Raw genomic sequence first — 27,589 nt, forward strand, 5'->3', positions numbered from 1 at the left:
ACTTAAAACCACGAAGTTTGTACAACTCCAGCAACAATCAAGATGAGTGGGGGATGGAATACCAGTAAGCTGTTTATTTCCGTACCTCCACAGCTGAACTAACAATTGGCCAGTCGAATCTGATGCGGTCAGTGCAGCAACGATAGGAGCTCTAGCTATGTCCGCGCTAACACCTTATAGGGTGTCTTCACCTTCCTGCTGGATAACCTAGGGGTAAAAGATGTGCAATTCGAGGAACTGATAGCGCTCGATGCGGACTATCTACGCCAGTTGAACCCCGTCTACGGCGTCATATTTCTATTCAAATATCCCACGGGCGAGAAGGCCAACTCGGACGGCACGCCGAAAGACGGACAGTACGACTACGCTGCTGCAGAGAATCTATGGTTCGCAGCCCAGACGATACAGAATGCGTGCGGAACACAAGCCCTCCTCTCAGTGCTGCTCAACAAAGATGCGGAGATCGAGTTGGGGACGCCGTTGAGGGATTTTAGAGAATTCACGGGAAGCTTGCCTGCGGAATTTAGGGGTGAGGCTTTGAGTAACTCGGAGTTGATCAGAGATGTGCATAACAGCTTTGCGAAGAGCAGCCCCTTCGTCGACGAGACGCAACGAACGGCTACAGAGGATGATGATGTTTATCATTTCATTGCTTATACCCCTATCAATGGGGTTCTCTACGAGTTGGATGGCCTGCAGCCTTCACCTATTGCGCATGGTGCATGTACGTTTGAGGAGTTTCCTGAGAAAGTGATACCTGTCCTGCGGAGGCGAATCGAGAGATACCCAGCCAATGAGATTCGGTTCAATCTTCTGGCTATGGTTAGGGATCTACGTGTGCGGGCGAGGGAGATTGGTGATCAGGAGACGCTGTTTAGAGAGGAGCAGAAGAGGAATGAGTGGCAATTTGAGAATGCCTTGAGGAGACATAATTTCGTCGGCTTTGCGGGCGAGGTTTTGAAGGGTGTTATTGGGCAAAAGCTGAAAGAGAGCCCCGAGGCTTATACGAAATGGATTGAGGATGCGAAGGGGAAGACTAAACAGAGGTCCGAGGAGCAGAAGAAGACTGGTGCTACGGCCGATGATGATGAGGAGATGTTAGGTTGATCAAGACATAGCGACGGAGAGGCTTTTTCAGAGTATATCTTCAAGTGGATGATAGCCTGCTCCTGTGCAATGACATAGCGTTGCATAGCGCGGATATCCGGGATAGCAAGGCCATGCGACGTTGCGGCGTGCAGACTCCTCACTTCGTGCAGATGATTGATGACGAGAAACGGCTGCCACCAGATGAATAACCAAGAGAGCCAAAGAGCTTAGCACATGGACTGTTTTACCTTGTTTCCTCTGTATACTACCTAGGCACTCGGTTGTGTTGTGCCAAGCTGATAGCCATTTATGCCAATGTTGTGTTGCGACTCATGGACTCTGAGAGTTCTTCTCCGGCAATCGCTTGCTTCTATTAGAAACCTCGACGAGTACTACGTAAATTGTCGCATTACATTAACGATGCCGACCGCATCAAAGCCAAGCTGGTTATTGTTTAGATGTCAGCGTTAGAGCTGCATCAGCTGAAACCTGGGCTACAACAGCTTTAGGACGAATCCGAAGCCGCCGAGGCTTCTAAAGTCCTGACTGGTTGCAGGTCTTGACTGACGTACGCCGAATTGTGCAGTACAATACGTACTCGAAAGGCTTGGTAAGGTATAACGTGACCCAACCACATTGCTCTACCTTCTACTTCGTAAGTGTCGCTATCGCATAGGCATCATTATTCCAAATTAGAGGACTATCATTATCACATCGGCATCTCCATACAAGAGTGGCTAGGACTGTAGAAAGAACAGTGGCAGAACCGCACCAGTGACGCCACAAACCCCCCAAGCCGAAGCCGACCTGTATCAGCTCATCGCCACCGCTCGCACGACAGTACACCCAACAGCAACTACACCCCACAACTCACCGACATCCCATTTCACTCCCTTACCATACGATACGATACGTTCATCCTCTCCGTCCAGTACGGACATCTATCTCGCTGGTCGAGAACGCTAGAGCGCCGTATCCCTTTCGTGTCGCGGAGGCTTAGGACTTCGCCGTAAGGGACGGCAAGATGGAGGGCCTGCGGGGACATCAACATACCGCATTTACGACGCTCACGACCTCCTTCGTCGCCCCAACACCTACCCTCCTCACCCTCACCTCGATGGCCGAAAAAGCGCAGTCTAGGATCCAGAAGCTCATGGCGGGCCAAGAATCCCCCTTCCAACAGGCGGAGGCGGGCACGATTCCTATGCGAGTACAGCGGACAAGCGACTCGACTATGAATGGCGTCGTCATTGGATTGCTCAGCTCATTTGGCAGCGCCCTGCTGATTGCCTTCGTCTTTTTAATCGTCTATTTCTTCAGATACACCAGCAGCGGCCGCATATTTCTGGATCGTATTGGGCGGCCCGGCGAGTACGACGATGAACAAGCGTTTGCCCGGGAGGAGGCGGACGCCTTGGAGGAAATGGACGATATACAAAGGACGGAGTACTTGAGGGCTAAAGGTAAATTCTAGCTCCTTCCATTGCGAGCCCTCTACATATATATGTTCGAGTAGATATGCTAACCTTATTTCCTTTAAATAGCCTTTATCCAAGTAAACCCACCAGATTCCCTGCCGACAGACATTTCATTATCACAATACCTAGCTATCCAGGAGAAAGGCGTATCGGCGTGGGAATTCGAGCCAGAGTTAGAGATTGCGAATTGTTTTGTGGAGGCTAGGACGGAGATTGAGTTTTATGATAGCGAATGCTCCGTTCTCTCAAATCTTCCCCTTCCCAAACAGAACGAGGTTTATTACTGGGAGGCGAAGATATACGACAAACCTGAAACATCTTTGATAAGTATAGGAGTGGCTACCAAGCCATACCCACTATTCAGACTACCTGGTAAGTTCTACATTTTTGAAGCGATCATTGGCACATATTGATATTTTCGATAGGTTGGCACAAGTATTCTGTTGCGTATACATCTGCTGGGCAACGAAGGTATAACCAGCCATTCAATGCCCCAGTTTATGGCCCAGCATTCGTTCAGGGAGATGTTATCGGTGTTGGGTACCGCCCACGAACTGGGGCGATATTCTTCACGCGAAACGGGAAGAAGCTAGAAGACGTGGCACATGGGTTAAAGTCTCAAAATCTCTTCCCGGCAGTTGGCGCGAATGGTCCATGCAGGGTTCACGTCAACTTCGGACAGTCAGGCTTTGTCTTTATTGAAGCAAACGTTAAGAAATGGGGGCTAGCTCCCATGACTGGTAGTCTTGCTCCACCCCCGCCATATGGGAGCGAGCAAGGCAGTATTCTTCTCGAAGCCGGGCGTGAAGGCGCCCAAAGCAGCCAAGGTCATTATCCAGATACAAGACATGGTCGGACGAGGAGCGGAAACGTCAGACACCATCCACCTACGAGCCCAGGCCCTGTACGCTCACCAACCGATATTTCCCTCGCTCAGCTCACCCATATCCCAACGAATGAAGGACCAGGAGAGTCTAGTACGTCTCCTGCCGTAACAACAACTGGAAATACATTACAAGTAGGCTTGGGGGCTCACGATCCCACTAATCCGCCGCCCGAATATACCAGTCCACAACCCTCAAACGCCGGAAGCCGTCGAGGAAGCGATGAAAGCGAGAGAGTACCCTTGATACGGAGGGAGAGCGCCCCCCCTCCACCAATACCGAGTTATAATGATACCGTGGCCGAGGATAGAAGAAGGGAGAGGAGCGCTAGCCAAGTTCAGAGGAGTGATAGTGAAGACTCCGACGGGCATAGCTCGAGGTCATAACATAAAGCTCCAATTCAAACCAGCAAAAGACTGGTTGAAGTGAGTGAGGACTTTTGGGGCCGCGGAGCATTCTCGCGGCTATGACAAGGAAGGGCGAGCATGGTGTTGGGAGGGAGGGAAATCTGACTTAGTTACTTAGCGTGGGAGGCAGGCGCCGTCATTCTTGTGGAGTCTTTGGAGTCGGAGTTGTAATGCCAAGATAACGATCGTATGGCTGGGTTATTATTTTATCTTTTAGAGTCTGATTTCATGGTGATTAGGATAAGAGATGGGTCGAGAGCTGAAATAGGCTCGAGTGAAGGAGATTATGGGAGGAGGATGTAGTATATGATGGATACAACTGCCAAATATGAAATCATGTTCCTTTTGTTAGATACCTAGGAAACTTGAGATGACCATTCTTGATGCTCGCGCCTGTGGTTCTGAATTTGAGTTATAGATGTCTGACACTCCCCTAGCTGCCTGGCAGAATCACTGGAGTGGCCTATTATGTTCTGATGACTATACTAATGCGGTGAACAGGTCGGTACTGTTCTCGGAGGTGAACTGAGTGTTCTGCCTACCCTCGCCTCGCGTGGACCATATATTTGGAAATAAGCGTTTTTCTGTTACAGCTAAGATCTAATCTCCTGTGGCCGAATAAGTGAGAAGCCTCGAAAAATAACAAAGAAGTTGATCTTACCAGCGTACTGATCGGATGGGGGTTAGCCCCACCTGAAATGAAGTTATATCCCAACACCTTCAACAGCTTGTAATGGGGGTTCATTCCTTGCCGCAAGGCCGTCTGAGTTACAAAATTACTCGAGCGAGTTGATCCTGGCTTAGCAGCCGTCGTTCCGTTCTGGGCGGCATGGAGTAATGGGAGTGTCTAGGGGGGCTGGATTATTTTTTGGGTTTTGAAGCTTTTGATATTCTTTTTCTTTTTTGGCGGTTTGTTTACCAACCCTCGCGATCGCTTGCAGGCCCACCTTATGCTACACCTTCACCTCCGCCTTCGAAATTACGGCAGAAGAAGAGGGAGGTTTTTGCGACGCGTTTATTGGGTCACTGTTGGGCACAAACGGTAGTATTTTATTTATATGTGGTAAGTGTTCGCGTAGGATATCTTAGGACAATATCTTTAGGAACCAACCTAATATATCCACACTTGCTCGTATTAGGATCCTAAGGACTATTAGCGTCTTATTACCTATAAGTAAACAAAATAGGATATAGTAGTATGATTTTCTACTTATTAATTTAGTGCAATGTGTTGCGCTATAGGACTTTGAGTGCTACCCACCGCGTGCTATCTAGAATAAAACAAACATAATAACATCGTAAGAGGCAAAAGAGTTCATTGCCCACAGCCAATTAATCTCTGCCGTTTCAATGTTGTCGCTAGCCCTAGGTATATTAATCTTCGATATGAGTTGTCGTGTGACACTTGTGGGGAGTGTCTTAAAGAGCTAGGTTGTCGTTAAATGCTTTTTGTTTATTTGGGTATATATAACTCGAAGGTCGCGAGGTTATCCCGGCCGCCCGCCCGGTAGTGAGCCGAGAAAAGATGAGGCAGAATTGCGGTGAGGTTTTGTGGCTTTATGCTAACTGCTTCTATCTTGAACTCCTCGTCTGACCACCGGGTCGTAAAGTCTATCATTCTTCCAAATCAAACACAACGAGCACCTTTAAACACCATTCGAAACAGCCTTGGTATATACAAGCTGATACGCTTTAGGCATCTCAGAACACCGCAACCACCTTCGCTCCGTTTGCTGAGGTCGTCCCGATGGAAACACTCTCCACCCATGGATCATCATCAACCCTACTCAGCTTCTCGAATTCCTGCGCCATTCTAGCCAGCACGTAGCCCGCCTCATTTATTGCAAGCTCGTCTGTAAAGCTTGTTAGCGCCCATTTGGGATACCATGAGGAAGAGAATGGAAAGGAAAAACTTACGCCCAAGACAAATTCGAGGACCCTTAAGGAATGGGACGAATTTCTAAAAAGTATGATTAGTTGGAGTCCACAGCATATAATTCAAGGAAGTTTGCTCAATCTTACCCAGGAGGCCTTCTCCTCTTCTTTCTCCCACCGCTCAGGTCGGAAATCCTCAGCATCCGCACCCCAGAGGTCCTTTCGGCGCTGGAGCGCCATGATGCTGAATGTGACCATAGCACCGGATGGGACAAACACTGGCGATTTACCGTCTGCCCCACCTCCAACAGGAAGGGTGGTATCTTCGTTGGCAATACGAGAATCGTTGGGTAAAACAGGAAGTAACCGCAACGATTCATTCAGGCAAGACTGGAGATACTTAAGCCCTTTCAGCTCTTTTATGGTCGGCGGTCGGCCTTCCAAGAATTCGACTTCTTTCCGCAGCTTGCTCCAGATATCTGGGGATCTTCCGATTAGGAAGAACAGGTTCGTCAGCATAGACGACAGAGCGTCTGTTCCAGCAATGAACAGCATGCACATCTCGTCCTGCAAAACTTTCTTGTCCGTGGTGACTCGTGAGAGGTTGGCAAGGAAATCGTACCGTGAGCCTTCTTTCCGCGCAGACTCGTCTTCCAGGGCGTTGTCGATAAGTTGATCCATATACGTGTTTACTTTCTTGACGTTGGAATAAAATTCGCGCTGAGGAAAGAATTTGCCTAGTAGGCCTAGCTGCCATCGTTCCTCGCACGCCTTCCCGGCCTTTTTGATTGCCTCGAAGAAATTCTTGTCGTTCTCGTCACTCTCGTTCTTTAAAGATCCAAGGGATTTGCCGTGGATGAACTCTGTGGTCAAGTCTGCAGACAAACAAACGAAGAGCGGTGCAAGGTCTGCCTGGCCTGTTTCCATGGTTCTCGTTTTTATTGCTTCCACCAGATGCTTGACATGCGTCTCAAACATGTTCAGATTGTTCACCTGGGTTTTGCCAAAAGCTGGCCGCAAGAGCGCTCGAGACGCAGCCCACGCATGTCCATCTAGTTGAAAGAGACTTTTCCCTAGTAGTGGCTCGAATGCATCCTTGCGCCGCCATCCTATGCCGTAGTTGTCGAAGTCCGTGGATAATACACTTTGTATGTTCTCAGGGTCGATGGTATTGATAATGGTCTGGTGCAAGTAGCGCGAGGAGAAGGTTGTCCCGTGCACCTCATATTGCAAGCACTGGCGGGCAAGGAATGTCTTCGATTTGAACGCGTCGATGCTTTCTGTGACCATATCAAAGCCAAAGGGGTCTCTGTGTGGGTATGAAGGCGGTAGCTTGCAGCCCGCTGTAGCAACTAGCACTCGCCGCCTACGAGATATTCGAAGTCGGGCTAGTAGGATACGAACTGCAACAATGACCGAAAGGGCACCACACAGCCAAATGGCTCGCATCCTCGAGCCGGAATTCATAAAAGATTCCATTATGGTAGGTGAACGATTCGGCGAGCTTATTCCATCTCTAGGCGCAAGTCCGGCGGAGATATGTCGAGGACATTGAGGACCTCTAGCAAGGACCTCGCATCCAAAACGTTCAACCGTTGTCAGAGTCTGTGCCTTCAGGATAAATCCCCGCTCGAAGGAATAGTTCCATGCAAAAGCCCTGTACTTCTACGAAGTTCGTGCTAACGGCCTTCTCCTTCCCCAATAAGAAATCGTTTGATTTTTACTTCTCCTGTTGACGACCGACCAGGTATGAGCGCCAAACTGAGGCATCCAAGATGGCCCTGGCAAATCCTCGGGGGGCGTTGCAAGTGTAGGATTCGCACAGACTGCTCCGCCGCGTACCCAGGTATGCTAAGCAATTACTACATGATAGCCTACAGGGCCGTCCGTGCCAACCATCCAGGGTTGTGGCTATTGAGAGTTGTACAGTAAGTCTGCACTTGAATTCTAAGCAATTACATCCCCAGGTTGCTTGTTATCGTTGGCTCTCTGGCCACAGACCCACAGCGTAGGATGATCGTTAGGACGATCGCCAAGGCCCTGTGACCTACGACGTGAGATGCGGTGAGATGCGGTGAGATCTTACTTGCGTGATCTTATAGCACTCGTACCCGGCAAAGATCACGTCGTATATCGACGGACCTTCCAGCTGATGATCTGAGCCACCCTATCCAGCGGAGTCAGAGGGCTAGCATTACCCATGCGCATCATTCACAAGGCACAGGGTACGTGGTTTCAGTTTCAGCATGCAAAGGTTTTATCGAAAATTTAATTCAAGATACCTGCGCCGCGCAAAGTTGCCCCGCAATCTAATAAACAATAGGAATACATCCAGCCCCTTAATCTTATCTGTTTGGGTGATACACTTCTCCGTTCCAGTAAGAACATAGCGCCAAAGATCCATCTTTTTGAAATCCCGTGCCAATGTACGTTTGAAAGCCTAGGCCATCGCATAACTTGCGATGAGTGCAGGACCTCTCCAGTGCTCTCATGTAGTTGAATGTGTACTTGTCCCTGTTTCGCCGTTTTAGGAACTCGCAGAGTCCTTGCGCCGCATCAAGGTCGTTGAGAGCGTAATGCTTAACAGGAACGTACAGTTTCGGTTGTGGAAGACTGTCGGTTGCTTTGATATCAAAGTTGTAGAGCACACCAGCGGTTTCTTGGACCTTTGGGTCCAATTCATCGCTCTCCAAAAAGCTCTCATCCAACCCTAGCGTCAGCCACCAGAGTTCCTTCACCTCGTCTCGATGACTTTTGGTCATCGAATTCAACCGGCCTCCAAGGGTCATCATTTCACAAACACTCTCGAATGACGTTTCTGGAGATCGTACATATAATTTCAGTCGTGATTTTTCAGGGCTGACGCAGTCAATCGCCACCCCGATAATGTCAAGCTTCGAGCCCTGTGGTGTAGTAGTGAAGTCGAGAAACGTGTCATACCCTTCGAAAGCGCCGTATTGTCTCTTTAGTAGCTCAATGGCTTCGGTGAGCACTGAAAGCCGCGAGACGCCTAGTTGTTCGGCTTTGACGGGCACAAAATAGGCTTTTGCTGCGATGGTGCTCCCTAGCTCAAAAGCTAGGAAAACGGACGATGATGAACTGTGGTGCTCATCCTCCACTGAACCGTTCCTAGAAAGTTGTGAATGGTCGCAAAGCGCTTCCTGGAACAGTTTAAACCAGCTCCAATCAACGGCTGGACATATAGCATCAACTTGATTGCAAAGCTCTAGGGTCGAATCTTGGTTGAAAGGGTCCATTGCAGTTCCTGCAGCTGGCCCAATAGCCTCGATGCTATATCGAACCTTGGGTGGAGCAGTCGGGGAGTCCCAGTTCCAACTGTACTCGAGCGGAGAGAAGTCATCTGTCATGAAACTTTTCCAAAGCAAAGGCGTGTTCCTGCGGGGAGCGGGACCCAGACGAGGGACTATGTGACGGATGTGAAACAGAAGGCCTAGATACTGACTCCTAAGGTCGTACCCGGCTTCTTCCATGAGGACACCCAAAATGGGCCCAGTCATCTTCCACCAAGCATCTGCATCTTGGTTTCTAAGTTTGATCCGTCTGTCAAGAAAGCTCCATGGAACAGTAGTGCTCGTCTGGGAGAGTTTTGAGAGGCACTGGGATATTGTCAGTCACTATGTCTTTCACCCTAGAAAGTTATTTGTTCTAAATACGCACCTGCTTAGACGCCATCTTGAAGAAATTATGGATTGGGTATGGAGTGGAAAGTGGTGATGGAAAATACGTTCGAAGCCGAAAATCGACTTACTGATATATCACTTTATGGTCAAGATATACGGGCAAGGCTGAATGGAATGACTGGGGACGTAAGCCTACAATCCTAGCCATAAGGCGCTTGCTCTTTCGCCCCCTTAATAGGCCGGACAAAAACGGTGATTACAGTTTATCATAGTGCCACATAAGCTATAACCCTGAGCTTTGGGGGCGAGGCTAATCAAGCAGGGATTTGCGACCAAGCCCTTCGTAATGAGGGTTTCTGCAACGGCTTTTGCACCCTCCTCGGTACTTTGGCTCCGATCTTAAAGAAAAAGCTACATCTTCAATTCATTTGGCGCCGTGGCAAGTGGCACAGAAGACAACCTCGCACAAGCCGGAGACTACTCAACTAGCGGGGCTGTTGAAGGAGCTGAAGGCCCGAAGTGCAGAAGGATGGATGGTGGGGTTCGAGCAGTTGCAGTGCCAGGACTTACGAAGGATTGGCGAAGATCTTCCACTCGGTGCGAAGTACTCGTTGCCCACCAATGGGTAGTGTCGTGGTCGTCTTAGAGGCCATGATGTGAAGACGTTGATTTTAGCTGGAACCGCTGTGTAGTGCTGACTGTTGGCCGTTGGGCTGGACGGTAGTTGAATTGCGCATTCAGCCACAGCGCCATTTCCGGGGGCGAGCTATCGGTACTCGAATTCCCATATTGCCAGTGTGCCACTATCTAGAGAGATTGAGACTGCCCAGCTAAATAGAGTGAGGCGCTGTCGATCAGGGATGCGACTCCTTCACAACATCCCTTCACAGCATCCGCTGATTCAGGGGACCCTGTACCCGTCGAGGTCGAGGTTCATGTTCCCCAGTAGTTCCATCCATGGTCCGTTATCCTTCTCTCTTTTTCCTTTTGCCTTCTTCCTCTCCGCAGGGTCGCGCTCCCCGATCCAAATGCAGGTCATTGAGCCTGTCGTATCCCAAGGCTCCATGGCCAAACCTAAATCGCACATGCAAAATCCAGCCAGCGAGAGCTCCTGGAGGCACTCTTGCATGCCTTGCATGTCTTGGTGACATGGTGGTAATCTGTCGTAACCCTATTCCTCCCCCTTCCGAGAGAACTGCCGAATACAGCCAGTGTTGCGACGGCGGCAGGAGAACCCAACATTGCGAGCCTGGCCGTCGGGATATGGCACGCATACATGTACCTGGGTATACTTTATTACTCTTACTCCCCGATGTCTTCGTGCTCTCTCCTGATGTGTTATTCACATCGGAAAGCAATGTAAGCAGCAAGAATGGCGGCACCACCGCTCCCTGATTTTGACATTACGCCGTCCTTGGCACCACCGCCTGGAGTTGTGCCCAACTTTGAGAACCCGGAGAGTATTAGGACTATCATCGATTTCACGTTGGGGATATGCATCGGGGTCAGCTCGTTGTTCGTCCTCCTGCGAATATGGACTCGTTTTTTTATCGTGAAGATGCATGGTTGGGAGGACTGTAAGTGAACCACTGCTACCGTGCTAATGATATCAATGACACCGTCTAACATTTTGGCTAGATACAATGATCATAGCTTGGGTGTGTCATATTCTTTTCGAAATCCGCTAGGGGACTCATACTAACGACATGCTGCCATGCTTATAGCTCATGTTCATCGCCTACATCACCCTTGGGTTTTTGGCAGAGCAGTATGGCTCGGGGATCCATCAATGGGATGTACCTCTCAGTCATTTCTTCAAGTTCTTATACGTAAGATTTACATTCCATCTATTTTAGCAATTGAATTAAGCTTACCTGCGACTCAAGCTGGCCAACGTGCTCGAAGTATTATACAATCCGGTGATATTTACCACGAAGCTATCCATCCTCCTCCAGTACAAAAGGATATTCTGCCCTCACAACTCCGGGACGACATACTGGCTTATTCATGTCCTCATATGGAGCAATCTACTGTATTATATCGCCGTCATGATACCGCAAATAGTTGTGTGCAATCCAAGAGAGAAAGCCTGGCACCCATATCTCCCTGGTAAATGCCTGGACTTGCCTTCGATCCTTATTACTGGCGCCGTCGTCAACATCATCTCGGATTTCTCGATTCTCATCTTACCAGTCCACAGCATTTGGAAGTTGCAGATGTCGAGATCGCGAAAGTACGGTGTCACGGCCATCTTTGCGACAGGTCTCTTGTGAGTATTCAATCTCGGACCACACCGATAAATTACCCTACTAACCTTTAACAGTGCGTGCGTCTCTAGTATCATGAGACTTTACAATAACGTAATCTTCAAGACTACGGAGGATATCACATACAACTTGTCAGGCGTTGCGCTGTGGACGTAAGTTACCAAGCATTCTCATCAGTACTCCTCTAGCGTCTCTAGACTTTGATGCTCCATTTACTGACCAGTATCTCCAGTATTGCCGAAATCACCAGCGGTATGATCTGCGGATGCCTCCCTCTACTGCCCAACTTATTCCGACACTTCGTTCCCAAGATCAAGAACTCGATGACATGGGGCGGTAGCAAGGGGACCAACAAGACCAATCGAGCTACGAAAGGTAACGATAGCGAGTTAAGCGCAATACGGATGGACAACATGGAGAGGAAGTATATGCAGGGCGAATATATTGAACTCGATGGTAGGCCGCAGGTACTGCCGCGGCATATGGTTGGGGGACCGGAGAATGTCTAGGGGTGCGATTAACGCACGCATGGACGTATGATAATGTCTTAAAATCACGACCACAGCAGAAGTGCATTTGTTTATAGTCTAACCTGATCACTGTACAGTTGTATATAGAAAAATAAAGGAAAAGTCTTTTGATCAATTTTTTTGGCCTTCATTTCCACTGTGCCATCTCATCACACGCCACTTTTCCATAACCCGTAAGCTTACCGGTTGGGGGACGCAACCACTTCGGCCTCCAGTCCCGGAAATTGATTGGCATCCGTTACGGCATCTAGGGTGTTTCGATTCCCCGTCTCACGCATAAACCAAGAAGCGGATAGCCACATGCAGTCCGTAAATTGCCCACTTAGGAAGGTATCGCAAATGAGGTGGCTAAGTGCGAGGTTGCGTAGTCCTCATTCATCACGTGGTATCGGGATGACCGCAGCTGGGTACATGCATGGATGCGTTGTCAGCATTAGAAGAGCGCCTCTATTTGCGGTCGAGGATGAAATCATCCTCGAAGCAGTTTGTTGTCACTGCCACCGTCAATCCGTGGATCATTGCTTGCTACCGTTAGAGTTGATATGGGAGGGATGTATTTTGTGGGGTTGACATACAAAGAATAGACTTTTCTCAGCCCGAAATGTGGCTTAAACTTAAAAGGGGCCGAAGGGAGCTAGTACTATTCCGTAGGAAGGAACAGACAGGGAAAAGGGGCTTCGCATGTGGGTTAAGCGAGCGAATGATATGGCGTTGCCCCCAGCCTCCCAACATGCGGCTTTATTTTCTGAGTGTTTGCTATCATTGACTTCGTACAGAGAACCTAGGAGTACCTATTATCGATTTGCATTATGGTACTTGTTTCCAACGCTCGTCTTATGTGAACTCGGGGGTTTCTTATGCTCACAAACATGGTCTTGACCCTGGATTAATTTCCCAAAAATGGGATCTAGCTTTACGAATTTAGGATCCCACCCATATGTAGAGGATTTGTACTCTTGGGGAGTGGGACGGGATCTATTTATCAAGGTCAAACGCAAACGCCCTTACATAATTTTTCGAAGTTGGTGGAAATTAATGCATTTATATTGTGCATGTAGCGAAGGCTAGATATTATTATACATTTGAACTTCTCTTCGTGACTTGAACATCTCATGAAACCATCACTCTCACTCCTTTGGTCTCCGCTTTTGGCAACGGCATCACTGCATCACACACAGCCTCGATATCCGTAATGTCCGTCTCATACAAATCAAGATCGAATCGTCGTACAATGGCCGCAAGTGTAAGATACAACTCAGCAAATGCAAGACTACGGACGAGTTAGCTCTAATATCCTATTAAACGTCCTGGAAAACTACTCACTTTTGCCCGGCGCACATCCGTGGGCCACGCCCAAATACAAATAGGTCTGCACTATTGTTCTGCCCAAGCCAGCGTTCGGGGGAGAATACCTTCGGATTTTCGTAGAGTTCCGGGTGCTCGCATAACAACATAGGACTCATTGAGACTGCGGTACCGGGAGGGAAAACATAGTCTTTATATCTCAATGTCGATTCTGGGGCAACGCGGATGAATCGGGACGTGGTTCCAAAGGCCACACGGAGAGCTTCTTTTATCACGGCGGTTAAGTACGGAAGCTTCTCGAGCTGTGCCCAAGGCGCCAATAGCGTCCGGTCAGGCATGCTCTCTGCCAGCTCTTTCTTCAGGCGGTTGAGCTTCTCGGGGTTATGCGAGAGATAGTACAGGGCAACATTGAGAGTATTTGAGGTGGTTTCGACTCCGGCGCCAATCAGTGCGGATCCTTCCTGCCAAAGTCTCTCGTAGCTCTTCTCGTGCTCAGGGAGATCGCTTCCAAGAAGTTCGTGGAAAATAGTAGGGTGTGCTTTGGTTTCCTGCATCGGGTCGAACGTGTCAACGATCTCGTGGACAAGCTTTTGGTTACCGTTCTCCCATTCCTTGGTTACTGCCATTTCAGGAGACAGCTTAAGCAGCATACTATCCGGCATGCCTCGCAGCACATTCCATAGCGATGGGAAATGTTTGAACCATTGGAAATTGCGCAGGCCTTCGGTGAAGGTGTTTCTCCATCCCGGGGCGAGATCTGGAGTGGAGAGTAAATCGAAACAGTGAGGGAAGGCGTAATCAGTGATGATATCGGTGGTCATGCAAGAAAATAACAGTCGTAAGTCGACCGGCTCTCCACTCTCTTTGAATTGTTGCAGGCGCGAGCAAGTTTTATTCACTTTTTCCACGAGCATCGGTTCGAGAGTATTGATACTGCGTCTCGAGAAGAATGGGGCCAGTGCTCCACGGCGAACCTTGTGCAGATCGGCATCGATAGTATTGAATGTCGACTCGGGCATCCCGAATTGATGTTGATGCGGTGCATATTTATTTTGCTTGACCGCATTGCTCGACGAGAACTGGATTTCTGCATAGGCGGGGTCGTTGATATGGACTTCTTCTGGAGAGATGCGCACTATGGGGCCTATGCAATCATTAGATGGCGATTTTGGGACAGATATATCCAGCCATTCTTACCATATTGCTCGTGGAGCTTCCTGATCTGCCATGGGAAACGGGCTGGTTTGATCAAGTCGAAATACATCTCATAGCCTTGCGTCATCGCCGCCAGCTTGGGGCCTGGTACCTTTGACAGTGGGCTGAGCCATGCCCTATAGATTATGATACTCACTACATAGCATGTGGCAGTGATTGCCGCAAGAGCAATGGCTTTGAGTATCATTAGGAGGGCCATTGTTGCGATGTTGCAAAGATCGCGGAGTAGTAGCAAATGATGCTTACGAGTAGCAACTCTCCACGAAAAAACAAATCCGTATTCTCGGGCGGGGAGCATCGAGGTTCCAGAGGTGCCCAAGTCTCACATGGGTTATTTCCAACAGCTGCGTGGGAGTGGGTGGTGTGTTCGCAGACCACCTGGGGGTACAATACTTGCATGTTGCGGGTTGCCCGCATATTGCCAGGTTCCTCTTGAAGCGGCGCATGCAACCTATACCGCATATATTAATTGTGTTACAGTGTGGCGCCGTTGTCTCCCGCGTGGTGCTTCATGCGGGCAGCTGGCGCAGGGAGAGTTGGACTTATCTCAGCCCAACTGGCCCCAACCTCCTTGCTCCAACATGAGGTTCAACTTTGCACTTTTTCCTATTATTTTTTTGTCTCAAGTATTCGCCCCGTTAGGCAAATGCGGCGCCCCCGCCAAGTCGGCGTAGGAAAAGATTGCCTCGGTACCCAAAACACGGGGGTTCAAATTGAGGCTATTCGTGAGTTGCGAGTGGCCGCTGCAATACTTCGCGTAGCTGTCTACCAGAAGGATAGACTCCGATAAAGCAAAAGTGCTTGGCTAACTCGAGTGACCCACCTACGACTACGCCGTATGTTGTGGAACAGAGGTAGCCAAGCCCAGAATAGGCTCGACTGGTGGTTATGTTTTGCGTCTGTTGATCATTTAAACGCTGATACCAAGTCATTGTTATTCCCACCCCTGTTTAAGTTCCAGAGCCATTTGTTTGCTGCGCCACTTGGCAGTGGCACGTAATCCGGTAGCCCCCAATCGGGCCATTTCTAGTCGATAAGATAGAGGCTTTGTATCTGGCCTCTCGGAGCCTCGATTCCTAAGTAGGAATCCGAAGGATCGCAATTCAACGAATTGTGTCATGGCTAAAATCTAAACCCGTTTGGCCAACGGGTATTCGAGTAAGACCGTCGGCATGTGAATTCACCTATGAATCTTACGATGAATCCCTACAAGTCGTAAGCTGAGAAAGCTCCTGCGTACCTTGCACAAATCCTTCGCAGGGGTTTGGCGGAAAATAGATATACGAGATTCGAGATGATGACCTAACGGTTATCACTCATCCGATTCGAAACCGCTGCGCCTAGCCCAGGTCCTCAGGAGATGAACAGGATGTCATTCAAAGAATCCCTTTCCAACTTCGGCCGCATAGACACTGACTCGGCAAATCCGTACATCAAAAGCAGTAAATATGGATCCTCAACAACATGAGTCTATCTATCAAGAGCGGTCGATGAGAGTTATTTGCATTGGTGCTGGTGCTTCTGGATTATTGCTGGCCTATAAGCTGCAATCACAATTTTCCAACTTCTCGTTAACGGTAGGATCTTTTTGTTTAGTTCATTGGGATTCGAGCATCCGCTAAGATTTTATGTTTGAAGATATACGAGAAGAATCCCGAAATATCGGGAACATGGTATGAGAACAACTATCCAGGGTAAGGATACCTACTTCAATCCCGCGAATCTTATAGTAACATCTCGTCTTTCGGGGTTTATAGATGTGCATGTGATGTTCCTGCACACAACTACACATATTCGTTTGAACCAAAACACGATTGGTCATCGTTATACGCGTCTTCATCAGAAATCAAAACATATTTTGAGGGATTCTCTAGCAAATACCAACTGGGAAAGTACATCAAATGCTGTCACGAGGTTCAGCATTCCAAATGGCTAGAATCCACGGGGCAGTGGACCGTTGACGTAGCGGACCTTGAGAATGGGGAAATCATTCATGACCAGTGCGATATCCTGATTAATGCTACTGGGTATCTCAACAAGTGGGCATGGCCCGATGTACCGGGACGAGAAACCTTTAAAGGACAAACGGTACATAGTGCACATTGGGAACAGTCTCTCCAAATAGCAGGCAAGAAGGTTATACTTATAGGCAATGGGTAAATACTCCTCTCTCTTCTGCACCATGAAACATAGAGGCTAATATTTCACAGCTCCTCCGCAGTTCAGATTCTCCCCCAGATCCAACCGATCGCTGAACATATAACTATGTTTGTCAGGTCGCCACTTTGGATGTTGCCACCAATATCTCTCGAGTCAAAAACCTACTCAAAATCAGATATTCAGCGTTTCGCTGATAACCCAGATGAACTAATGATCCTTCGAAAGAAGAATGAGAACGTGGTCAACAGTATTTTTAGTGAGTCTACCTTCTACGATGCATGACACGGTACTAATCGTGACATTCAGGTCTATATCTGTCCGACTCAAAGCTGCAGGAGGTTTCGAAGAAGCAGCTTCGGATCTCTATGCAGAACGAGCTTCAGGACCCAGTGTTAGAGGATGTGCTTATTCCGGAATGGGGAGTAGGGTGCCGGCGATTGGCGCCTGACACTGAATTTCTCAAGGTGAGCCTGCTCCTTTATATGAATTTCGGCACTCGTTAATCAACTTGCTAATATATACATAACAGAGCATCAAGAAAACAAACGTTCAAGTAGTCAAGGGAGGGGTAACTGCGTTTACTGAGGCTGGTTGCATTGGCCCTAATGATATAGAGTATTCGGCAGATATAATTATCTGTGCTACAGGATACGATACTTCGTTTGTTCCTCGATTCCCGATCCTGGGGAGTGGTGGCCGTAATCTACAAGATGAGTGGGCCACAACACCTTCATCATACCTGGGAATCGGGGCATCCCACTTCCCAAATTACTTTATGTTCTTGGGTCCATACTCCCCAGTAGCAAATGGCCCAACACTTGCGGCAATCGGTATGTCGCAGCCAATTACTTGCATCTTGAGATATCATTTGAGCTAATCCAAATAATGTTACAGAAGCACAAGCAGACCACATCCTCAAACTCCTTGACCGATATCAGACTGAACCCATCCACCGCCTCTCCCCCCAACCTGCAGCCGAGGCAGATTTCTCTTCACACGTAGCAACCTTCATGACAAAAGCAGTCTATTCTGAAGGATGCCGCTCAGGACACAAGAACCACACCATCAATGGACGGGTACCAACTCTCTGGCCTGGGAGTACGCTGCATTACCTACAAACCATGCAGGATGTCCGGGCTGATGACTGGGATATTCGATATTCCGGGAATCGGTTTTCATTTTTAGGGAACGGCATCAGCCAGGCAGAGTGCGACCCGACGAGTGATTTGGGGTATTATCTACGGGACCATGATGATTCAGCGCCTATGACGAGACGGAAGAGGATGGATATTATTATTAGAAGTGGGAGTCAACCTGCGAGGGTTTTGCACACTACATATAGGCCGTCCGTTGTCAATCTGGCGCCTAAGCAGGGAACTCCCGCATATGGAATGAGCTTAAAAGAGCATAACTATAGTTCTAGTGAGGAGGGAGAGGTGGAAAAAGTTGACCGAGATAGTATCACCGGGAAAGGTGCGTGGGGATGGATGCAGAAGGGGTTTGGTAACATCACTCAGTGCTTTCAGCCGCATAAAGGAGCCGGGGAACATATCCCATAGAGATAGACGTACTGTTTTCTGTACCTTCAATGTTCCAATTACTAAAGTATTTAATGTACTACCCTTCGACCTTGGGCTTCCTTCCGCGTATACCCAACTGCATCTGGTAATTGGAGAGTAGAAATCGTTTTGGTTAAACCTATCCATCTTCGCTAGCATACTAATATTTCAAAAACCTTAACAGTGGCTCAGGTTTGTTTAGAAAGTCGCTCTCTAGATCCCAGGATACCAAATCGACCAGCCACTATCAATTGCCCACTTATACCATCCTTTGTCGGCTATCAACCACTAATTATTAAACGCCATCAAACCCACCATGGCTACCTAGTCATCTCCATCCGTTTTTCCCATCAAAATCCTCGCAACAAACTCGAACCTGTCAACCATGTTAGACATCCCTCGACTTTCCCAGTCCCCAAGCTTATCTTCGTAACCCGTAGCCCCGAATTTGCGAGCCAAATCAGCACAGCCATATCTGCAGCTGAATATAGAGGTGAACAATAAATCTTCCCAGCGTTATTTGCATATATACATCCTTCGTCATGACGCAGGGCTCTAAGTGCTGACAAGATATCTATATTATAATATATGTGGACGTTTGTCAGGAAAATATCAGTTCTTCATTTTGATAGATGATAGACTACCAGGATGGTTGGTCAACTAACTTTCGGCGATGGTTTTGGAGGAAATGTATCAACGACGGCGATATCCACTTAAGGGGCGTATAATGCCGTTCCGTTAGTCAGTTAGATTTACCATCAACAGAGAATGTATTTACTTTGAAATTGCCTGTAAGCTTGCCTCTACATGATCGCAGCATCCGTCTCTTACAATAAAATGAATAGATCAAACTAATGGACTTTATAATGGGATTAAATTAATCTGCTTATATTGAAGGGAAATGACCTTTGAAAATACTTGACTGGGGTGGTAGCCTGGCACTTTAGGGATCGAGTTGCCTTCATCCAGCTACTAGTAGTATCTAATAAGTAGTATAGTTTGTTTACATTAAGCAAGGCGTAGCAGCACACGTGTATAAGCTCTTACTCAAGGCACTCCCTAACCTTTAGCTCATAAATTATTGCTTCTGCTGGTGCCAATTCCAAGAAGTATGCCCGTCACAAGAAATCAAGAATTTATCTGATAAAGCTTAAATTTGGGAGCCCCGCCAGGGGAACAAAAGGCGTGGTATATAAAATCCAACATAGACTCCATTTATCTATGGCCGACGTAACTCCAAAATCGTGAAATCATTCGAACAAGCCATCGTCACCCTGGGACTCCATAATATCAAACCCCAGTCCCCGTCCCTCAAACGCCCCAAACTCATCAAATGCATTAATATTCTTATGCGCCTCTACATTATCGAGCGCTCTATTCTCAATCAAACCTCCGCTATTTAGCACTAAAGCCGCAGGGGTAATCTCGCTGGTATTCGGCCAAACCCACTCCCAACTGTTCCCCTCAAAGAACGCCAGATCCGCAAGCTTGGCTTGCGGGACACAAATGCCGGTCTCACCCATCACCGCTTCTCGACGATCCCGCTCTTGGTCTTCTATCTGCCAGTATTGAGTAACCAGCTTCACGGCTACGAAGCTATCCCACATCCCTTCTTTCCGTGGACAGCGCTTGAGCAGCGCTAGTGCATCTTGCCGCAGCATTGGACATGCAGGTTTCATGGCTGTGTAATATAACGGTGCGATGAGGCCGAGATCGGTAGAAAATGTGAGCGGTGGTTTTCCATTTTTGGCATCTTCTTCCACGGCTGTGATCAGCGATGTGCAGAGGTTGATGATGATCCGGAATTCAGCACTAAATTTCACGAAGGCAGTTGGGCAGTTTACCGCTTGACAAATTGGGCGCATATCCTCTGGTCCTGGGACGATGGTGGACATAATGGATGATGCTATATGGTGGACTTTGAGAAGTGCTGCGCCGCGAATTTCTCTACTGGAGAAGGATTGGCTTTTGGCGTTCATGAATTTCTCGAAGGTGACATTCCATTGGGAGAGCATTAAGGCGTATCGTTTAAGGTGTTCTAACGTGCAGTCCGATTGTTCGGTGGCCGCGAGATGGGCCTCGGATCTGGGTATGGTTAGGACATGTTTGATATACTCCTCACAGTCAAATGCAAAAGTATTTTTGACCTACATGTAAAATGTTTTGAATAACCCATCAGCGCATTCATTCATGCTGGCCCGCGCCTCGTCCAAGCTGTCGAACACTTCGGGAACCGTCTCCGCACTTAGAATCACAGGTCTGAGCTCCGTTGCGAATCTCTTCCTTTGCTCGGGTTGACTCGTATCAACATATAGTATTGACTGCACACTAAGCCGCACAAGAAGCGGCGCAATGATATTTTCAATCGTGGGATCCCGCTCCTTGCTCTGGGCTCTCAGGTCCCGCAAAATCTTCATCCCGCTCTTCAGATGTACCATCGCGGTATGATAATAACCTCGCAGGCAGTCAAAGCACACGAACAGAATACAGGACATCAGAGCAGTCAGGGGGTCATGGTCGCCCGTGGCGAGAGAGCGCCGTAGATGGCCAATCGCTTTGGTATATTGCTTCACCGCGAAGGGAAGGCGGCCTCCTACGACCTGTGCTAACCTTCCATCCGTGGGGGTTTGCGAGAATTCTTCATGTAGAGCGCCAATGGCCACGACGGTATGCCGCAGCGATGGTTCAACATGGCTTGCTTGCAGGACGAGACGCTCCCAGAAGCCCGTAGTAAAGAACCCGTTGAGCTCTGGTGAGGTCTGGTTGATGAAGTAGTGGAATCCGCGTCTTTCTTGTGGGTTCCCTGGTAGCCGTGAGACTGCTCGTGGGAGGGTTATTGCGCTGGTTTTGCCATCTGAATTCAAGATCCCACGATCTTCAGCTCCAGGAATTATGTACCCGTCGCATTTCCTCCCTGTGCTCGTACATTTTTGACACCAAGGCTTGGCCTCGTCGCATTTAATATGGCGGATCCTAACGATTGTCTGTCAGCGACGGATAGCTCGAGAGGAATAGAGGATTGGGTGACTTACTTGCACGTTTTGCAACCTGTTCTAGTCTTGGTACCACATCGTCTTGCCCTCTTAGTGGTCGTATTCGCCTCTGTCATGGCACGCTTTAAAGGACCTGGAAAGGTACTGATTGCAACGTCAATGGATTATAAGGAAGATACCTATATTTCAAAGTAAAATAATTAGAGAAGGAAGATGAAATAGAATAAAACGTCGTTTCTGCTTAGCAGTCGCCAAGGCTGGGGCGTAGCCTTGTGTGCCTCACGTACGCAGGGCTGCGCCACTCCTGCGGCCTGTGGCCTGCGTCATGCATATACAACTATAAAAACAAGCATAATAATTACGCGCTCTCTATTTACACTGGCTGGTGCTTCAAATTGCAAAGACACGGGCGCTTGAACGGCTTATTCCCCCCTATTGTACAGTAAGACCAGCGTGGGATTTGCGCAGCTTACCAACCTCCGTAAAGTTTATAATAAGTACGAACAGCCCAATCATAGCCACGGATAGCCAGTTTACATAATCAAAAATCTTAATAGGGCTGAATGATGACAGCTGGAGGGCATCGCGTTTGGAACAACTAGATCCCTTCGTCTCACGCCTGCAAAAGCTTCGAGAATCTGTGCCAGCTTGCCACTAATGCGTAATTCATTATATTTCTTCTATGCATCCTTCATAAAACATGGCCGACAGTCGGGTAACGAACTGACCAGGCATCCCCGGCATCCACCCACCCTAGGTACTTTTGAAGTACACATATACAACGAAGCAATACAAACATACATAAATGCAAATCCTCAACACCAGCACAACTCATAATCATACAACCCCTAACGGTAGTACCTAGTTAGCGGAAGTACAGCCGTTAGCGAGTAGCTTCAAGCGCCGCATTCAGCGGAACGACCCTCAGACTTCGTCCGCGCTGCAAGCCCGCCGTTTGGGTCCGTGTAGGTGCTGATCCCTCTCTCCATTTGCGAAACACACTCTTCATATCCCGAGGGATGCCTTCAATTACCACAGTAGATACCGGGATAAACGGGCGGTCTTCTAGGCCGGCCGCGAGAATGCCATATTCCTGCGCGAACACGAGGGCATTATGGAAGGCCGGATACTGCGACTGGGCGTTTGCGCCGACAATGATATACATCTCGAAGAAGGCATCCAAAACGTAGATGCAGGAGGGAGAAAGATCTGCCTGGCTGAACGGGCTTATTTCGACGATCTACGATCCAGTTAGTTGGTACTACGGGTATGTTGCAGCAGACAACTCACCTGTTCTTTGCCCATACCATCGGCACGGAACAACCGATTGCAGTGCTTGTTATAGTTGGGTTTCATTCTCCAATGGTCTGCCGACTTCGGGATCTCTGCTTTGTTGAATATATCAAGAAAAGATGCAGGCTCATTGCCATCTTCCACCTCCTCGACCTCACCGGTTAGGCCAAAGTCCATACCGATGAGTCTGGCACAACTCATCTCTTCAATACCACTGCCTCTCCCTCTCCACAGGTATGCTTTGCCTGATGGTGCGGATATGAGGTAGGGAAATCCCGAACATAAGCTACTTGCTGAGAAGTCGACTTCATCGAAAGCGATTTGGTTGAAATATTTTCGCCCGCAAAGTATATGTGGTGCAAGGGAGTCGTATTTGTTGGAAGTTCCACGCCTGATTATGATGATACCTCCTAGAGCGTGGAAGAATTCAGGGGGTTCTTTGCCTTGTCTGACGGTAATTAGGTTGCCTCCGCAACTCTTGGCTTCCATCTGAGCAAACAGATGAGTCTCTTCTGCAATAGAATTCGGTACTTCATCTCCAATCCAGTGATACACCTCCGTAAGTTTCCTGCCAGCCGCATCTTCGAAGGTATGCGAACAGAGGTACATATTCCCTTCGAACAAGTTGCGCTCTTGGTGGCTGAGTACCGGAAGCTTTTTGCCATCACCTGCGAGTTGATACAGGCTGGAACGTAACGTTTTGATTTCCGTGATTTGATCAGGCCGTGCAGCCAGAATCCCAGCCGTATCCACGGTGAACTTATGCGGGGTAGCCTTCTTTCCAGCAAAGAAATTAGAAATCAGTGTGGCGGCCTCTGATGCCTGTGGTACTAGACTTTCGGCACCCCGTTTTGGCGATATTGGAGAAGGTTCAAGACTGGTGCTTAGAGGTGGCGATAGTATAGTCTTTGCAGGGGGGGTTGGAAGTGGTCGCGCTGTAGGAGGCGCTCTTGTTTGGATTCCAAGGCCGATCGGGGCTTTGCTCTTGAGTGGTATTGTTGACTCTAAGCCCGCCGGCACTGTAGCAGGGGTTTCATCATCGCACGCGGAGAGCTTGATAGGAGATCTTACAACAGTAGGTTCTTGCTGTGATCTTGAGTCTGCCGCGCGGTTCCCAGGGCTGATCACATCTTTGGAAGATCGTCGGGGTTGCGGAGTTCTCCCTGTTTGACCATATTGAAGTTTATCGGGGCCTGTGTTCTCGGGGATGTTGGCTGCCAGGGAAGGCGATTTCAGTGGAATCTTTGGTGAGTTTGCTTTTGGCGGAGAGTCAAGCCTCGATGGCTGTGCACTCACAGGTATCTCGGCCGAGTTAGCTTTATTTTTAGGTGAGAGTGGTTTTGGGGAATCCAACTGCGGTTCTACTTTGGTGATATTATTTGGAGCGTCCTGGAGGAAATGTGAGCGGCGCTTGATATCCAGCTTTCGGGGCGACGGAGGCTGCGATACGGGGCTCTCGATATCCGCCGATGAGGGCATGGTTTGATTCTTCTTTGAAGGTTCGAAAGGCTCCGTGACTTGCGAATCCAAGGGGGCGTTGGAAGTTGGAACTTGGTCGTTTACTTTGGCTGATGCAGTCGAAACCGTTTCCTCAGAAGTAATAGTACCGGGTAAGGTTGATGGTGCTTTCCTTCGAGGCCCGCGTGCACGACCCTTGGTCACATGGGTGAGTTGTGGGCCTGGAGCATCGGGGGTGGTTATCGACGAGCTCATGCTCAGGGTGCGTTGAGAAGCCGGGGTTGATGATCGGGACGTCTCACTTGCCATGGGGGGCGGGCCCCGAGCTAGAAGTCCAGCAAGGGCAGGATTGAACCGGTCAGCGAGCTTGCCCCCACCAGTAACCTTTCCTTGAGCTTGGACTGGAGCCATGTTCTCTTTTGAAGGAAGAATTTGCTTTGAGCGTTCGGTGCGATCTGTTTGGGGGGAAAAGCTAGTGGACTCGGCAGCAATTGTAGCAGAGTCAGATTTCCCCAGGGACTTTCCCTTTGCTAGGGCTTCAGGAAGAGCGGCCTCCTTACCCGCCTCACTAGGTCTTCTAGTGACACCTTTACCTTCCAGCTGAACTCGCTTGAAATCTTCCTTCTTCTTTAAAATTGCTTCTTTGAATTCATCTTTCCTCTCTGTCTTTTTTGGACCTCCAGTGATATTTAAGGCCGCCTTTCCGCGTGTTATGTTGTTCTTGAGCTCATCCGGCGCAACGTAATTTTGTGTCTTGGTACGCCTAAGCTGACCGAAAACGTTCTTGAACTCGGGCTCGCCTGTTCCGCCATTATCAGCAGGAAGCTGCCGAGACTTTAAAGCCGACCTGAAGTCCTTTTTCGGAGGCGTTTCCGGCTTCGGTTTGGCAACGACAGGCGAGGATATAGTAGCGGATGTAATTGGCATGCTTGCATCATCAGAACTGGACTGCTTTGGCGTATATTGGCCATCTTTTGAAGGATTCTTTTCTAGCCGACGATATGGTAAGGTCCCAGGAGAAATTGCACTAGAAAGGCTACCAATGCTAGGTGGTTTGGTAAACCCGCCTGGTGGTGGGGATCTCATAAGACCACCAATATTTACTTCATGCTTGGGACCATTTGTCGGGCTGCGGCCAAGATCTACACTTGACTTCTGCTTTGCCTTGGCGATTTCCGACATCCACGAAGGCTGTTGAGGGGGAGGTGCAGGTTTCGGCTTAGGGGATTCGGGCTTATTTAGAGCACTTTCCAACCAACTAGACTTTGTTGGGCTCCATCGCCTAGTATCCATTGTCTTTGAGGGGCTGGTAGGCGGAGTCATAGCCACACGAGCTTTGGGCTCTGTCGGCTCACCCTCCTTGCCAATTCCGAGTCCTTGGAGGGGCTCAGAGCGCGAAGTAGGGAGTGGAGGCTTGACAAAACCATCATTGTCAGTTGAAGTCGTCATGCTGCTGCGCATGGAACTCGCAGTGGTGGGCCGCTCTTGGGTGATAGTTTGGTTGCTATGACTCGAGCTAGGTCTTGATGTAGGATGTGGTGAATTGTCCCGACTCAGGCTGCTTGGCCTAGAACCGATCGGAGAGGGATAACCGGTACCTCCTGAAGCAGCATTATTAGGGCCATCATGGCTACTTCGGTTGCTAGCTACCGAATTTGTTCTGTTCAGGCCAGGCGGGGATTGAACACTCCATCGCTTGCTGACACTATCTGACCGCTTCATCATGGCACTCTGCACAAATCCACCCATGCCTTTTGTGGGGGAAAGCGGACGGTTAAGCCTGTCTGGTGATATTCGTCCTTGTGAGGGCGACATTGCCAGTCCACGGGTTTCGGATTTTGAATCTGAAGCTGGGGGGTCGAGTCTCTGGGCAGGGGTCAGTGGGATTGGAGATCCGATACCAGCAGCAGCCGCGGAAGAAGCCTGGTAAGGGCTGCTGGTGGAACTCTCAGATGTAGTACTTCTTCGGGCAGCAGAAACTCGATCTCCAAGGGCAGGGGAGGAATTTTCGGTTCCTGAGCTCTCGCGGGACATTCCTGGCATCTGTACCCGCGCAGAACTTGATCCGTGATTTGCCCTCTCATCATCCTCAACCTGATTCCTCCTGTAGGCGGGAGAATTCAGCCCTCTATCAGCGGTCTGGCGGAACCACGCAGGGTCTTTTGTAGCGAGCGATTGGGCTATTTGGTCGCGGGAGAGCACAGGCTCTGCAGATGACACTGGTGATGCATCTGGTGTTGATGTCCTTGTGGGAGAACGCGCCGCGTGCTCTGTAGCTACTATCGACAGCGGCCGGCTTCTGGGTCGGTCTGGGGATTGGGAGCCGGGACGCCGTTGCCAGGACAATGTCGGATTCCTCGAAGGCATAGCACTTGAAGGCGAGGCCATGATCGAATCGTTTCTCTTGTTTTCGGACTCGACAACGCGTTCGCTATTTGCTAGGGCAGTGCTTCCTTGTGTATTTGTAGGGGATGTCGACGTGCCAGTGAGACGTTCCATCGCCTCGTCAATTGAAGTCTCACGGCGAGGCTCGGTCTGGAGGCCGTAAGGATCTGCAGATGGAGATAACGACTGTGAACCAGTTGGCAGTGCCAACGATATTTTGGACGCGTTGGGCGTGTTCGCAGGTGAAGACTTTGTGGGGGATATTGATCTAGCACGTTCTGCGTCGCCAGCAGTCAGTTAAAAGGGATCAAGCTGTACGGTGCTCCGCAGACACGTTTGCCCAGAATAAGGGGACAAAAACGCTCACCAGCTCGACGCGCCTGTCGTTCTTTTCGGCCCTGCAAGATCTCCTCCTCCAGCTTCCTGTTCCGCTCCTCATCCTCCTGGTCTCGTCTGTCGCCCAATTCCTTGATGCGCTGCAAAAAGTCACTGACGTCCTCAGAGCCCTCCGCTGCCGACGACGACATCTTGGCCGGCAACTTATATTTACTTCCAGTAAAATACCCTATCAAAACGAGCCCGACGATACACAGAACAAGCCAGGCACAGTAACATCCACACTCACACAGATGGGTCGGAAACTTTCAGGTCGTACGGAGTAAGGATTAGATGCGGCGGAAAAGGATCTGCGGCTCTAAATATGTTTCAAGGCTGTGACCACTTCTGCGACCGGGAGAAATGGAGTACTTCTGTGCTGGGTATTCTCCAAAAATAAATAAAAATTGATGTCGGACTCGATATGGAGGGATCATGGACATCCGGTAGGGAACAACGAAGTCCTAATTGTTGTATTTGTTTACTCCGAATGCCGCTAACCGCGCTCAGTGCTGCGTCGAACACATATCTCGCGCCTGTGGAGTGTTGGTTGTCCCCGTGTTCACGCTAAAAATAACTATACAATAAACCCCCCCACTATACTTCGTAGCAGCTCTTGCTCTTGCTCTTGTTCCTGTGTGCCTGTGCCTGGCGCAATGCCGAAACCTAAACCTT

The 27,589-nt window shown here is 49.1% G+C and overlaps 9 protein-coding genes across 9 annotated transcripts; 4 read left to right on the top strand and 5 right to left on the bottom strand.

Moving 5' to 3' along the window:
- Positions 1-42: 42 nt before the first annotated feature.
- On the top strand, positions 43-1,107 carry BP5553_00412 (Ubiquitin carboxyl-terminal hydrolase; the record flags this gene model as incomplete). Its single annotated transcript, XM_032009035.1, has 3 exons — positions 43-64; positions 114-127; positions 181-1,107. The coding sequence occupies 3 exons, from the start codon at positions 43-45 to the stop codon at positions 1,105-1,107; spliced, it is 963 nt and encodes a 320-aa protein (XP_031873089.1).
- A 1,006-nt stretch (positions 1,108-2,113) lies between these two features.
- Positions 2,114-3,837, top strand: BP5553_00413 (Concanavalin A-like lectin; the record flags this gene model as incomplete). Its single annotated transcript, XM_032009036.1, has 3 exons — positions 2,114-2,552; positions 2,634-2,939; positions 2,993-3,837. The coding sequence occupies 3 exons, from the start codon at positions 2,114-2,116 to the stop codon at positions 3,835-3,837; spliced, it is 1,590 nt and encodes a 529-aa protein (XP_031873090.1).
- Positions 3,838-5,559: 1,722 nt separating this feature from the next.
- BP5553_00414 (uncharacterized protein) lies at positions 5,560-7,212 on the bottom strand (the record flags this gene model as incomplete). The annotated part of the gene is made up of 3 exons (XM_032009037.1): positions 5,560-5,711; positions 5,776-5,818; positions 5,881-7,212. The coding sequence occupies 3 exons, from the start codon at positions 7,210-7,212 to the stop codon at positions 5,560-5,562; spliced, it is 1,527 nt and encodes a 508-aa protein (XP_031873091.1).
- Positions 7,213-8,078: 866 nt separating this feature from the next.
- Positions 8,079-9,426, bottom strand: BP5553_00415 (uncharacterized protein; the record flags this gene model as incomplete). Its single annotated transcript, XM_032009038.1, has 2 exons — positions 8,079-9,350; positions 9,412-9,426. The coding sequence occupies 2 exons, from the start codon at positions 9,424-9,426 to the stop codon at positions 8,079-8,081; spliced, it is 1,287 nt and encodes a 428-aa protein (XP_031873092.1).
- Positions 9,427-10,746: 1,320 nt separating this feature from the next.
- On the top strand, positions 10,747-12,150 carry BP5553_00416 (uncharacterized protein; the record flags this gene model as incomplete). Its single annotated transcript, XM_032009039.1, has 6 exons — positions 10,747-10,951; positions 11,013-11,032; positions 11,099-11,203; positions 11,261-11,643; positions 11,698-11,793; positions 11,874-12,150. 6 exons carry the CDS (start codon positions 10,747-10,749, stop codon positions 12,148-12,150), a joined length of 1,086 nt encoding a protein of 361 aa, XP_031873093.1.
- A 1,131-nt stretch (positions 12,151-13,281) lies between these two features.
- Positions 13,282-14,890, bottom strand: BP5553_00417 (uncharacterized protein; the record flags this gene model as incomplete). The annotated part of the gene is made up of 3 exons (XM_032009040.1): positions 13,282-13,441; positions 13,495-14,620; positions 14,674-14,890. 3 exons carry the CDS (start codon positions 14,888-14,890, stop codon positions 13,282-13,284), a joined length of 1,503 nt encoding a protein of 500 aa, XP_031873094.1.
- Positions 14,891-16,139: 1,249 nt separating this feature from the next.
- On the top strand, positions 16,140-18,410 carry BP5553_00418 (Monooxygenase; the record flags this gene model as incomplete). Its single annotated transcript, XM_032009041.1, has 7 exons — positions 16,140-16,268; positions 16,330-16,385; positions 16,449-16,847; positions 16,902-17,107; positions 17,158-17,315; positions 17,381-17,681; positions 17,746-18,410. 7 exons carry the CDS (start codon positions 16,140-16,142, stop codon positions 18,408-18,410), a joined length of 1,914 nt encoding a protein of 637 aa, XP_031873095.1.
- A 1,250-nt stretch (positions 18,411-19,660) lies between these two features.
- BP5553_00419 (Zn2 DNA-binding protein) lies at positions 19,661-21,519 on the bottom strand (the record flags this gene model as incomplete). Its single annotated transcript, XM_032009042.1, has 3 exons — positions 19,661-20,495; positions 20,562-21,383; positions 21,443-21,519. 3 exons carry the CDS (start codon positions 21,517-21,519, stop codon positions 19,661-19,663), a joined length of 1,734 nt encoding a protein of 577 aa, XP_031873096.1.
- A 767-nt stretch (positions 21,520-22,286) lies between these two features.
- BP5553_00420 (Actin depolymerizing protein) lies at positions 22,287-27,066 on the bottom strand (the record flags this gene model as incomplete). Its single annotated transcript, XM_032009043.1, has 3 exons — positions 22,287-22,643; positions 22,694-26,817; positions 26,907-27,066. 3 exons carry the CDS (start codon positions 27,064-27,066, stop codon positions 22,287-22,289), a joined length of 4,641 nt encoding a protein of 1,546 aa, XP_031873097.1.
- Between the last annotated feature and the right edge of the window lie 523 nt (positions 27,067-27,589).

Source organism: Venustampulla echinocandica (genome assembly GCF_003357145.1).
Source record: "Venustampulla echinocandica strain BP 5553 chromosome Unknown scaffold_0, whole genome shotgun sequence".
Taxonomy (NCBI): Eukaryota; Fungi; Ascomycota; class Leotiomycetes; order Helotiales; family Pleuroascaceae; genus Venustampulla; species Venustampulla echinocandica.